The 12,031-nt window shown below is 37.4% G+C and overlaps 1 protein-coding gene across 1 annotated transcript in view; it reads right to left on the reverse strand.

Annotated features, from left to right (window-relative positions):
* The window catches only part of VIPR2 (vasoactive intestinal peptide receptor 2), a 166,190-nt gene that overhangs the window by 99,805 nt on the left and 54,354 nt on the right, over positions 1 to 12,031 (reverse strand). The window contains exons 3-4 of the mRNA XM_007504692.2: positions 6,103 to 6,210; positions 1,935 to 2,032 (exon numbers count right to left, since the gene is read on the reverse strand). Coding sequence (XP_007504754.1) covers positions 1,935 to 2,032; positions 6,103 to 6,210 — 206 coding nt within the window. The remainder of the gene's footprint in view (positions 1 to 1,934; positions 2,033 to 6,102; positions 6,211 to 12,031) is intronic.

Here is a 12,031-nt window from a genome sequence, read left to right on the forward strand (position 1 = left end):
ACACACACTGTATGGTAATGGGTAAGCACCAAGGGGCATTGAGAAATGTGTCAATTGCAATTTAAATTCATCACCTACACAGGAAGAGCTCAGTCCACATGGTACCATCAGTATTCCAAAGGATCCTTCAGAGTCTTCTTAAACATAATCTGTTTCTTTTCTTAGAGTTATGGAACAAAGCCAAGTTGGCCTTAAATTGCATAAAAAGTGCAAGAATTGTATTTCCATGGTAGGGCAGGCAAGAAGCATAAACGTATAAAATCCTTCTATATTCTAAAGAAGAAGAGGTGTAAGTTGAAAAGGGCTAGAGTTAGTGACAAGGCTAGACTAGAAAAGGGATGAGCCCAAGGGAAGAACTAAAAGGAGAATTAAGACATGTGGGAAAATATCAAGAGAATCAACCAGATTTTCTCTTTCCATAATTTGGAGAGTTACATGTACATGGCATGAGGTAGGTAAGCAGAAGAATGTTTGATCTCTTTGAATTGGTCTCCGTGTGCTTTGTCCTAGGATAATCAGTATCATGCTATGTCTTAATCCCTTCTACCATCTTATATTAAAAGCTCAACTATTGCCTCAAAAATGGTTTATAAAGTTTTGACCTTCTACCACCATGCCTAGAAGAAAACAGAATGTGTTTTCTCAGTTTAAATAAAGTTGAATGCACCTACTGAGAGGGAGGATAATGATTCACTTTCTTGGTAATCAGCCAGATAAACTAAAATTCAAGCAATATGTAAAGTGTGAGAGTGTAGAAAGAGCAGGGTCTCCAATGGCAACTGCTGGGAAAGTTTACTCTGACAGAATTCCTGAGGAGAGATTTTTACCAGACTTGGAGTTTTGACACGACAACTCTTATGAAAAAATGTCCTCATCTACTTATTAATAACTCAATTACTTCAGAAACGCTTCACATAGAATATGACACCTTTATAACCTCTTTGAAAATTCTGCTGGCAAAGTAAGGAAACCCTGACAAGGAGAGAAGCTTGTCACCCTCTGAGTCACCAATATCTTCTCTAGAGAATCACCAGCAGTAGCAATAGGATCCCGGAGCTTTCTTGACCATGGACTCCCTCTGCCTCATCGCTTTGCAAAAGAACACTCTGCTTGTAACTATCTCTCATATTCAGGAACTGGAACCAAGGAAAGTGTGGCTCGAAACTGTTGAAGCTCTAAACTCAAATGAGACACAGAGACACTGGCAGTGTGAACAGCCAGCCAGCACACTTTTCTATGTGCGACCCAAGATTGCAACTCTTCCCTTTTGAAAGCTTTCCATTTTGTTATTCGATTGTAGGCTGACCCAGTTTTTCACTTCATATGTAGTCTGTGACCCTTTTAGTCGCTGACCAAGTCTCCTCAAAATGAATTGACTTTGTTTTTCTTTTTAAAATATTGAATCTCTTCATCTTGGCCAGATTCGAAGTGCAGTGGCCCTTCTGAATCCATTCCCAGTAGTGATCAGCACAAAAGTTCTAACCTCTTCTGTTTCTGTTTTTATTTGTCCTTAGACATACTGGTGGTCTCTACTCCCACAGGTTCACTGTGTGATTTACTGCCTTAGTATACACATGTTGGCTTCTTCCCTATTGTAGCTTAGAACTTCCAAACTCAAGTGATCCACAAGCCTCAGTCTCCCTGGCAAGCAGGCAATAAAGGATTGTACCATCATACCTGGTATCAATTCCTTAAAAAAAAAGATATCATGAAATAGAGTAAAGAAAAAAAAAGAGCTACCAAACTGAAGCTAAACTCTCTATTTAGTTTAGTCACTGAGCTAATACGGATTTACTTAAATAGTTACAAAGTAAAAGAAAATAAAAATTGGTCAGAAGACAGGGGAGAAATCCAACTTTCTCAGCAACTTTTAAAATACGTGAAGCAACAGTACAAAATAAAACATGAAAGAACAGATGGTGGACATAGCTTACCTTGTTATCATCTTCAGGGTCACTATAGCCACAGGCACTTATAAAATCTGGAAACATCTCTGACCAGCCTTCACTAGTACAGTTTTTGCTGATATTTCCTGTAACACAAAATTCAGACATTTAATCTATAGATAAATCAAAACGTGCCCGTTAACAATACTTCAATCAGCTCCAGACAAATGATGGCTTCTTGGGTGAGCTTTGAGAATGGGATCTCTTACAAGACAGAACCTGCCCTGACATAATCAGAATCACATCTACAGATAACTTTCGATTATTCAGAAGCCAATTAAGGAGCTGGTCTATTATTCTGGCTCCTGGCAGCTACTTTTTTTCTATCTCCTGCTGTCTGACCCCCAGTCATTATATTTCTTATTAGAACCAGAAAGTGTGTAGGGCAAGCTGGGGGGGGGGGGATAAAGCATAGTAGGAGAGAGGATTGAATGTACAATGTAAAACGAGATTTTCAGGTTATCTTGCTCTATTCTCCAGAATAATCCACTTAATTCTTCCCTGTGCACAAAACATAAAGTAGCTGCCTGAAAGTAAAATGGGTTGCCTTGGAAGGTATGGGGTTCTTTCCCTATAGAGGTCTCTAGGCAAAGGCTTGATGATAATCTGTTTGGTATGTTGTAGAAGGGATTCTTGTTCAGGTTTATATTGGACTAGTTGGCCTCCAAGGTCCATTCCAATTTTGAGACTGATTCTGTGTGAGAGGAAACCTCAGAGCTGCTTTCTGAGACAAGAGGCAGACAAGCCCAATATGTTGTTATTAGATTCTTCATGTGTTCTTATTAGTTATACCTTCGCATCCTAATTTGACTCAGTAGAAGCTTGCTCCACAGTTCCCACCATCTCTCCCCAAAGAAATTGAGTTTGCCCCATCCCATCTCGTCCTTTTAGGGAAACAGAGATTGGTCACATTATGATAAACTCTAGCAATTCTGCCTAGTTATTTCAGAATTACCTCTAACAAATTAATAGAACTCATATACTAGGTGTGTTTTATGTCCATAAGCTCAAACTAGGCACATGTGTATATTGTTGAGTTAGCCCAAACCTAAAAGGCCAGCCTTACAGTCAGAAAACTTCAGGGCAAGTCATAATTCTTATATTTAATAGTTTGGGGACTCTGTAAACAACCTCTTCTCTGAGACTTGGTTTTCTGGAGCATAAAATGGACAACACTTAATCTTTCTACATTGCAAGGTTGTTCTGAAGAAAGTGCTTTCTACAATCATAAAAGAATGTATGAGAAAACTATCTCTTCATTTCCCACCCAGTGACCATCCTTTGAACTTCTCCATCATGCTCTCTGTACTGAATCCCTTCATCTCCCTCCCTCACCTTTTCACTTTCCTTTTGTGCATAGTCTTGTCTTTTCTACTATAATCTCCCTGAAGGCAAGGACTAGCTTTCTTTTTCATATTTGTATCTTCAACACTTACCATAATGCTTAAGAAATGGTTACTGATTATTAAAGGACCAACAACCCACTATAATATATATATATATATATATATATATATATATATAAATTTCATGGGTTGTCATGGACAAAGTATCCATCACCTAGAGGTCAGCTGCTGTTGATGAGTTTCTTTTTATTTAGCTATCCTAGGTTTTAGAAAACTGACACAGCTTGTTATTGGGCTAATACTTGAAACCTTTCCAGTTTGATAGATCTGGTCTATGAGTCCCAGCTTCCAGAAGCCAGTGCTATCCTTCACATTGTGAGTGAGCAGGGTAGGAGGGTTTTGTGGGAAAGATGCCTTCATGGTTACAAAGCCTTTTGTGAAACAATGATGATAAAATAGGTCATCCTAGAGAATGTGGGATGGATTTCCCCTCTCTGGACTTAGTATTCTTTTAGATTAATAGAATATTAGATTTAGCAGGGCATTTAGAGATCTTCTCAGCCAGTGCCCTCATTTGGCAGAGGCAATCAAGAGAAAAAGGAAGCGATTTGCTGAAGAGCACACATTGCATTAATGGCCTAAGTACCAGCCTCCTTCCTCTTAGTCCAGTGGTCTTCACACTGCTCTATGCCATCTCATGAAGTAATCTCTTTGAATTTTAGACTTTTGCCCACACATCTGTAGCTAATGGGGTAGGCATGAGAGTTGCAGGAGGAAAATGAATGGATCTGTTAATGAAAGATAGTTTCCTCTTATCCCTATCTTCCTTTGTTTATCTTGACCCACTTAATTTTCTAAAACAATAAATCAAAGAGGAGATGCTGATCTGCATAGTAGAGAATATTTCCTTATATGGCAATTCCTTATATTATTAAAATTGCAGGCCCACTTCATTACCCATTTCAGATGTATTTTACAGTCTTTATTTTGTAAAGATACCTTGGCAATATGTGTAATTACTCTTTTTTAGACCCTTACCTTCCATCCTGGAGTCAATACTGGGTATTAGTTCCAAGGCAGAAGAGCGGTAAGGGCTTGATAATGGGGGTTAAGTGACTTGTCCAGGGTCACACAGCTGGGAAGTGTCTGAGGCCAGATTTGAACCCTGGACGTCCTGTCTCTGGAGCCTGGCTCTCAATCCATTAAGCCACCCAGCTGCCCCCAGTGACATTACTTTTTAATTAACTAGTTTAATTAAAGAGGTTCAAAAGGTTATTTTGTCCTAAAACCTCATCCCTGCCCTCCCCCATCCAAAACAGCAAAAAATCCTGAAGGTAATTCTTTGCCTTACTATTTTGCTTTAAAGCTGAAAACAGCACCATGTTATATTTGATTAGAAGATTATTTAATAACATTCCAAAACATATACATATCCACAGCTGAATTTGAGTACCACTTTAAACATTTTAATCATTATTTGTTATTAGATTGTGATCTTCTTGAGGGCAAGGGTTAGTTTTACCTTTCTTTGTATACTCGGAATCTAGCACTCATTGTTCAGTTATTGTCAGTTGTGGCCAATTCTTTGTCATCCCATTTGGAGTTTTCTCAGCAATGATACTGGAATGTTTATCTTATAGATGAGGAATTGGGGCAACAGGGTTAAATGACTTGCCCAGGGTCACCTATCTAGGAAGTGTCTGAGGCAGGATTTGAACTCATGAAGATGCTTTCCTAATTCCAAGCCCAGTGTTCTATTCACTGTGCCACCAAGCTACTCAGACCTAGCATAGTGCATGACAAATAGTAGGTGCTTAAGAAATGCTTGTTGACAAAAACATGTACAGCAATCCTATGAGGCCAGTTTTTTAGATATTATTATTCCCAATTCACAGGTGAGAAAAAACCAATGCTTTGTAACAGAAAGTGACGACCCAGTTCACAAAGTTACAAACAACAGGTATCATGAGGTTCTTCAGAACTTTAGCCTGCTTCTGTTGGGTGCTTGTAAAGGACTACCTAAGACACCTTTATTTTGGTATGGACTGATTTGAAAATCACTGGACTGCTTTTGAATCCTTAGGATAACCTTCTTAATGCCATAATGCAAGATTGGACAGAGCCCATATGTGTGTTTACACGTAGACATGTACATGGGCAGCTAGGTAGCACAGTGGACACAAAACTGGGCTTGCAATCCTCCAAGTTCAAATCTGGTCTCAGACACTTATTAGTTGTGTGATCCTGGGAAAGTCACATAACCCTGTTGGCCTCAGTTTCCTCATCTGTAACATGAGCTGAAGAAGGAAATGGCAGACCAATCCAGTATCTTTGGCAAGAAAACCCCAACTGGGGTCACAGAAAATTAGATATAACCACAACCAGTGAACAACAATAACACATCTATGCATATAATATACACATTTACATGCTACTACATGCATATAAACACACATGCATGCATATACACACACCTATAGATGGATAAATATATAGAATCAATTTGGCCCTGACTGCAAAGTGGATTCTACTCAAATGTCATTTCAGTGCTGATCCCTTCCTGCACAGCCTCTTTTTCCTTCCTTTGATTTGTATGAGGTAAATGGCCCCAGGCAGGAAGCTTTGTGTTCTCTCTAAAACTAACATTTATCAAAATCCAGCTGGATGCTGGTCCCTATTTTAACTCTGTGTAAGTAAATGCCCAAGGGGGCTGGGGTTTTGGCTTCTTTCTGCCTTTACAGACCCCGTAGCATCTTCAGAAAAGAGCACTCTGGAGAGCCCCAAGAATTCTCAGCACAAACACACCCCACCTGGTTTGTTGTAAAAATGGCTGAAGGCTTTTGGACAAGGAACTGTGACGGTCTCTCCGATGTCAGCAGGGTGCCAGCATGTAATATTATCCCAGACTCCACTACATGCTGTAAGGGAAAAAAAAAGAGGTGAAGTAAGCGGATATCTACTCACCCATGCAAATAAGAAAGTTTAAATGAATGAAGGCTTAAAGAGGGACATTAAACCATTTAGAAAAGACTGTATACATAGAAAAGTCATAATTACATAGTTATTTCTCAAATCCTCTTTCTCTGAAGGAAACCAACAGTGTTGCTTTTTATGCAAAATTATATTACCTTGTTTCAATTCAGTTAAAATGTTATTGAATTATTTTTTAAATATAAGAATCAAGAGTGTAAAAATGTCTCAACAAGTTAATTTATGTTTTCCAATTCCTGCATTCTACTTTTTGAGTTACATTCTCCTGATGTGCAAAATTGTGTACACAGTAAGGTAACTGAGACCATGAAGCAGAGGCTCTAGTAAGCTTCTTCATTCTTGCTTCTGGCTAGCTTCTTCTTGTCTTATAGCACCACTGACCGTTTACGAGCTCTGCAGTCCTCTGTGGCCCTTATTCTGAGTCCACTGGCCATGCCAGGTCACATGATTAAGTATGCTATGCTGTGGAGAGCCCAGTACCGCCGTCCTCCTCCCTCCTTTGACCTTCTTAGGAGAACATTTGGGATGTTGCCTCCCTACTTGTAACCCAGGGCACTGATACATCAGTTTCTTCAATAGTATATTCTGCTCTCTAACATTCAATCAGTGTGTGTATGACAAGCTATTATGGGTCGGTCACCTTCCCCAGTGCTGGTTACTCAGTTCAAGTAAAGGCTTTAATTGCTGAATCTGCCAGTGCTCCTTTATACTGCACCCTCTAACAACAACAAAGACAATATTGATGATGATAATGATGATAGCATTGAGGAAAGCCCTTTAAAGTATGCCAAAACACTCTACAAATACAATCTCTTTTTATCCACATGCAATTTCTTGGACATAGTTGCTATTATTATTCCCATTTTATAAATAAGGGAACTGAGGCAGAATGAGATTTATGTGATTTTCCTAGGATCATATAGTCAATATTTGCAGTCAATCTAAATGATCACCCTAGGGCAATTATCAATAATATGGAAATAGGTCTTGATCAATGATACATGTAAAACCCAGGGGAATTGAGAGTCAGCTAAGGGAGAGCAGAGGGGGAGAATAAGGAGGGGAGGGAAAGAACATGAATCATATAACCATGGGAAATATTCTAAATTAATTAAATACAATTTTTCAATTCAAAAAATATTTGCAGTCAAATTTACATTCAGGTCTTCTTGATTCCAGATGTAGTACTCTATCTGTTCTGCCACCTGGTCCCCTTTCTGTGTCTGGGGCTATAGATCATCTTCCTTGCTATCATTATCTTAAAGGACTGATTTATTGGGTTGTCCAAGTACTGTAGTTTGGGGCTTCTATCAGTTCTATCAGTCAAATGTGGGCTCTGGAGGTCTGGGATTGTTTGGGTTTTATTTATGTTTAAAAAGCACAATGCCTTATATACACTAGGCGCTTAATATATGTTTGTCTAATTGGTATTTATTAAGACATGCTTGTTTTGGTCATCCAAAATGCCTCAAAGTAAACAACATTTCTGAATTATTATGGATTTCACCATCATTGAGCAATAAGGGTATCATCATCATTCTCATCTCATGTAATTAGTGTATTTAGAGTCAAAGGACATGGGTTCAAATTTTGCTCGCCTCTTAGTACCTAAGTGACCTTATACAAGTCACTTAACTTCTCTGGGATTCAGTTTTCTCATCTAAAAAAAGGAAGAGAACTGAATAGATTATCTCTTAGAGATCTTCCACCTACAGATATATGATTGCACTGTTAGAAATGCTTATAGCATGTTAGTCAAGGTTAAAGCAAATTATATAGACTCAGTTGTTGACCTTTAGAAGTTCATAATCTAAAATAGATTGAATTTACTTGGGAAAAGCCACAATACAACCATGAAGAAAAATGAAGAGCTGAAAGGGAAACTATTACCTAGCAAAATATAATAAATGTGTAATATGTGGTTTGGGCACACAGCACCTTATTAAAAAAAAAAACAGATGTGTCACTAAAAAGTTGGCTATAAATCATATATACATTTTTGCAAACCAAAACTCATTTTCTTACTGATTTTCATTACACAAATGGAAACCTGTTCTCATCAAACCAGAAATATAATGGGAAACATACAGACTTAGAAGCAGGGGACCTGGGTTTGGATCCCAGCTCTGCTACTTCAATAACCCAGTGTAGTCTGGAGAAAGTGATTTTATTTCTCTGATTTTGTTCCATATCTCTAAAATGAGGGTTCCTAAAAATAAGACTCAGCTCAGGATAGCCCAACAAACAAATAATTAAATAATTCATATACAAATGCTATGTTTAAAAAAATAAAGGAAAATGATAATTTTCTTTAATATTACTCAGATTCAAAAGAGGAACAGTTCATTAGAGGTTGAATTATCTTGAGGTTAGTACCATATCTGTAGATTTATTTTATACCTTGTAACTTTTAAAGCTCTTAATTGCTTCAATTAGTTTTTTGGTTGACTTTCTAGAATTCTCTGTATCCCATCATATCATGTATAAAGAGTGTTACTTTTATTTTCTCATTATCTATTCTAATTCCTTCAATTTCTTCTTGTTTTTTTTTTATTTGTCAGTATCATACATACAGAAAATGTCTTATTAGTAGTGACATCTATATATCCTAAGCAAAAATTCTATAATAATGTTCAAAGGTGATAGAAAGAAATGCTGAGCCATTTCTTGTACCTTGCAGAGTCAAAAAGGAATCTCAAATTAATGTGGTCAATACAATTAGTTTATTCAATTCAACAAGACAATTGTTCATTCTTTGTTTTGAAGAAGATCAATTATACCACCAGGTGACACCGTGGCTTGTGTGAGAATTGAAGTTTAGTGAGGCAGAGATGCACAAACTTGCCAGCTTCACTCTCTCCTGGAGTCATCAAATTTCAGTAACAAGACAATAGTCAGGACTGTTGGTGATGGCCCAAGATACAGTGGATGACCTTGTTGTCTTCCACATCTGAACAAACTCTAAGCAGTCCACAGCACTTATTTCAATCACCTTCAAGGATATTAGAACAAATTGTTCTCACCCTTCCATTCTATCGGGGAAGTCTTCACAGGCTTAAACATTACCCTAACTCAACAATGGGTTTGAGACCTGTCAGTTACTCTCAACCTGGGTTAGGCCATTTGCTGAGATAGTTTTTAACCAAGATGTGGCCACTGTGTATGATACAGCTTCTTGGAACCACAGGTGAGAGTCAGGTGAAAAGTGGTTGAACATCTCTGAAAAGAATTCTGCAGGCCCCCACACCACGTATGGGGTATATGGGATGTTCAGGGAATCAGTCCATAAAAGATAAGGATATCTATAGGTGGACATTGAGGGAAGAGGATGTCTATTACATATAGAATCAAGGAAGTAGAAAATATTTGATTAGAATGCTTGTTGGATAAGTGAATGAATGAATTTAATTCAATACACAAGTGGTTACTAAGCATCTACCATGTACAAAGTGTTGCCTTAGGAACAATTTTTGAGGATACAAAAGTATTACTTTGCATATGGTAGACCTTAGTCACAATCTGTGAGGATATAAAGACAAAAGCAAAACAGTATCTGCCCTCAAGGAACTAGAAGGATGGGTTTAAGATGGGGAGGGAGTTGATTTTGGAGATGAATTTAGGATGGTGATGGAATTTGGGTGGGAATAGCCACAGTAAGCAGTTTGTGATATGAGATTAGAATTTAGGAGAGAGGTTACATCTAGATCTAAGTAGTCCAAGAGAAATATTTGATTTAATAAATATATATTTAGGCAGCTAGAAAAAGCAATGATAGAGCACTCCTGTGTTAAAGGTAGCATGCAACACACTGTGGATAATAGTCCTTGTCCTCACAAAGTTCCTATTCTCTTGGGGAGAAACAGCATATATATATAGATAACTTTATTCAAAATATATACAAAATAAATATTAAATAATTATAAGGTTAGAGGGATACAGATGAAGAAACATGGAGGGTACTTTGAGAAGAGTGGTTTAGTGAAAAGTCATTGAACCCTGGTTCATATCCTCAATGATTTTTATTACCTGGATTACTTTAATCTCAATCATCATCTCTGTAACTCAATTTTCTTATCTATTAAAATGAGGAGTATGGTTGGCTAGGCTCTATGCTTCCTTACAACTCTAAATCTGTGATCCTATAGGATTTCAAAGGAGTTTGTCCATGAAAGGGAGAAACGATACAAGAAGACAGCCCAGGAAGGGATAAAGATAATCAAGTCTTTTAAGGAATGGAGAGACTTGAATGTATTTGTTGATAGTAGAGCAGGAATTTGAAGATAAGAGGGTGATAGAGATGTCTTTGGTGGGATCAAGGCTACAAGTAGAGGAGTTGATCTTGTTAAGATAAATTACTCTTTCCTCAGAGAATGGAGAAAAATAGAGAAGATAGAAGATAATATTGAAAGCTTTTGATGTATGGAGTAGTAGAGATGGCTTCTATTTTTTCAAGATGAAGACTTCAGCAAAGAACAAGAAGTTTGAGAATAAAAATTGACATTTTAGAATAACCACTGTGGGAAGTTAGTTATTAGTCATTTCAACCAGCTTAAATCCTACCAGTCTTTCAAGGTTTAGTTCAAATACCACTCTTTCACAGAAACATTATTTTATCATCTATCCATCCAAAGTATTGATTTGCTCATATTTAGTACTCTCATAGAATATTTTAAAACCTTTTATGTACTTTCTTTTCTTTTTAAACTCTTACCTTCCATCTTAGAATCAATATTAAGTATTGGCTCTAAGACAGAAGAACAATAAGGGTGACGTATTTTGGGTTAAGTGACTTGCCCAGGGTCACAAAGCCACAAAGCATCTGAGGCCAAATTTGAACTTAGGATCCACCTACCTTTCCTTTATCATATACTTTAATATCCTTTGTAATATATTGAATTATATATATGCATACATACATATATCTGTATATACATTATATACATTTCTTACTCATAAATTCTTTGAAAGAATTTTCTTCTGCATGTTCTCTTCAGTGTCTGCTTAATATTTCTTCCCACTCTTGGATTACTAACTGTTGTGGTATAGCGGCTTGTGTAGCTCATTGAAACTATGAGTTGTGCCATCTATTCAGGATTACCCAGGATGGATACTCCATAGTCTAGAATTCTGACAAAAGATGATCCACTGGAGAAGGACATGACCAACCACTCCAGCTAAGAAAACCTCATGAGAAACATTAAAATGATAAAAAGCTGTGACTCCAGAAGAGGACAACTAGAGCATCTTGTCTCCCGAGGAACCTACATGTGGGCCAAGAAGCAACGGTTAGCACTGAACATGGTACAATTGATTGGTTCAAGATTGGGGGAAAAAGCATGACAAGACTGTATATTGTCACCTTATTTATTTAACTTATATGTAGAGTGCATCAAGAAATGCCAGGTTGAATAAATCAAAAAGTTGGAATTAAGGTTACTAAGAGAAATATCAACAATCTCAGATCTACAAATGATACTATTCTAATGGCAGAGGGTGAGGAAGAATTAAGAAATCTCTTGAGAATCAAAGAGGAGAGTATAAAAGGTGACTTGAAGCTTAACATCAAAACAAAACAAAAAATATCCCTCCTATCACTTTCTGGCAATAAAGAAGGGGAAGAAATGGAAGCAGTGCCAGATTTTACATTCTTGGGCTCAAAGATCATAGCAGATAGTGACTGCAATCATGACGTTTAAAAGAAGTTTGCTCCATGGAAGGAATGCTATTGCAAAGCTGGACAACAAACTA

This window comes from Monodelphis domestica, chromosome 5 (genome assembly GCF_027887165.1).
Source record: "Monodelphis domestica isolate mMonDom1 chromosome 5, mMonDom1.pri, whole genome shotgun sequence".
Taxonomy (NCBI): Eukaryota; Metazoa; Chordata; class Mammalia; order Didelphimorphia; family Didelphidae; genus Monodelphis; species Monodelphis domestica.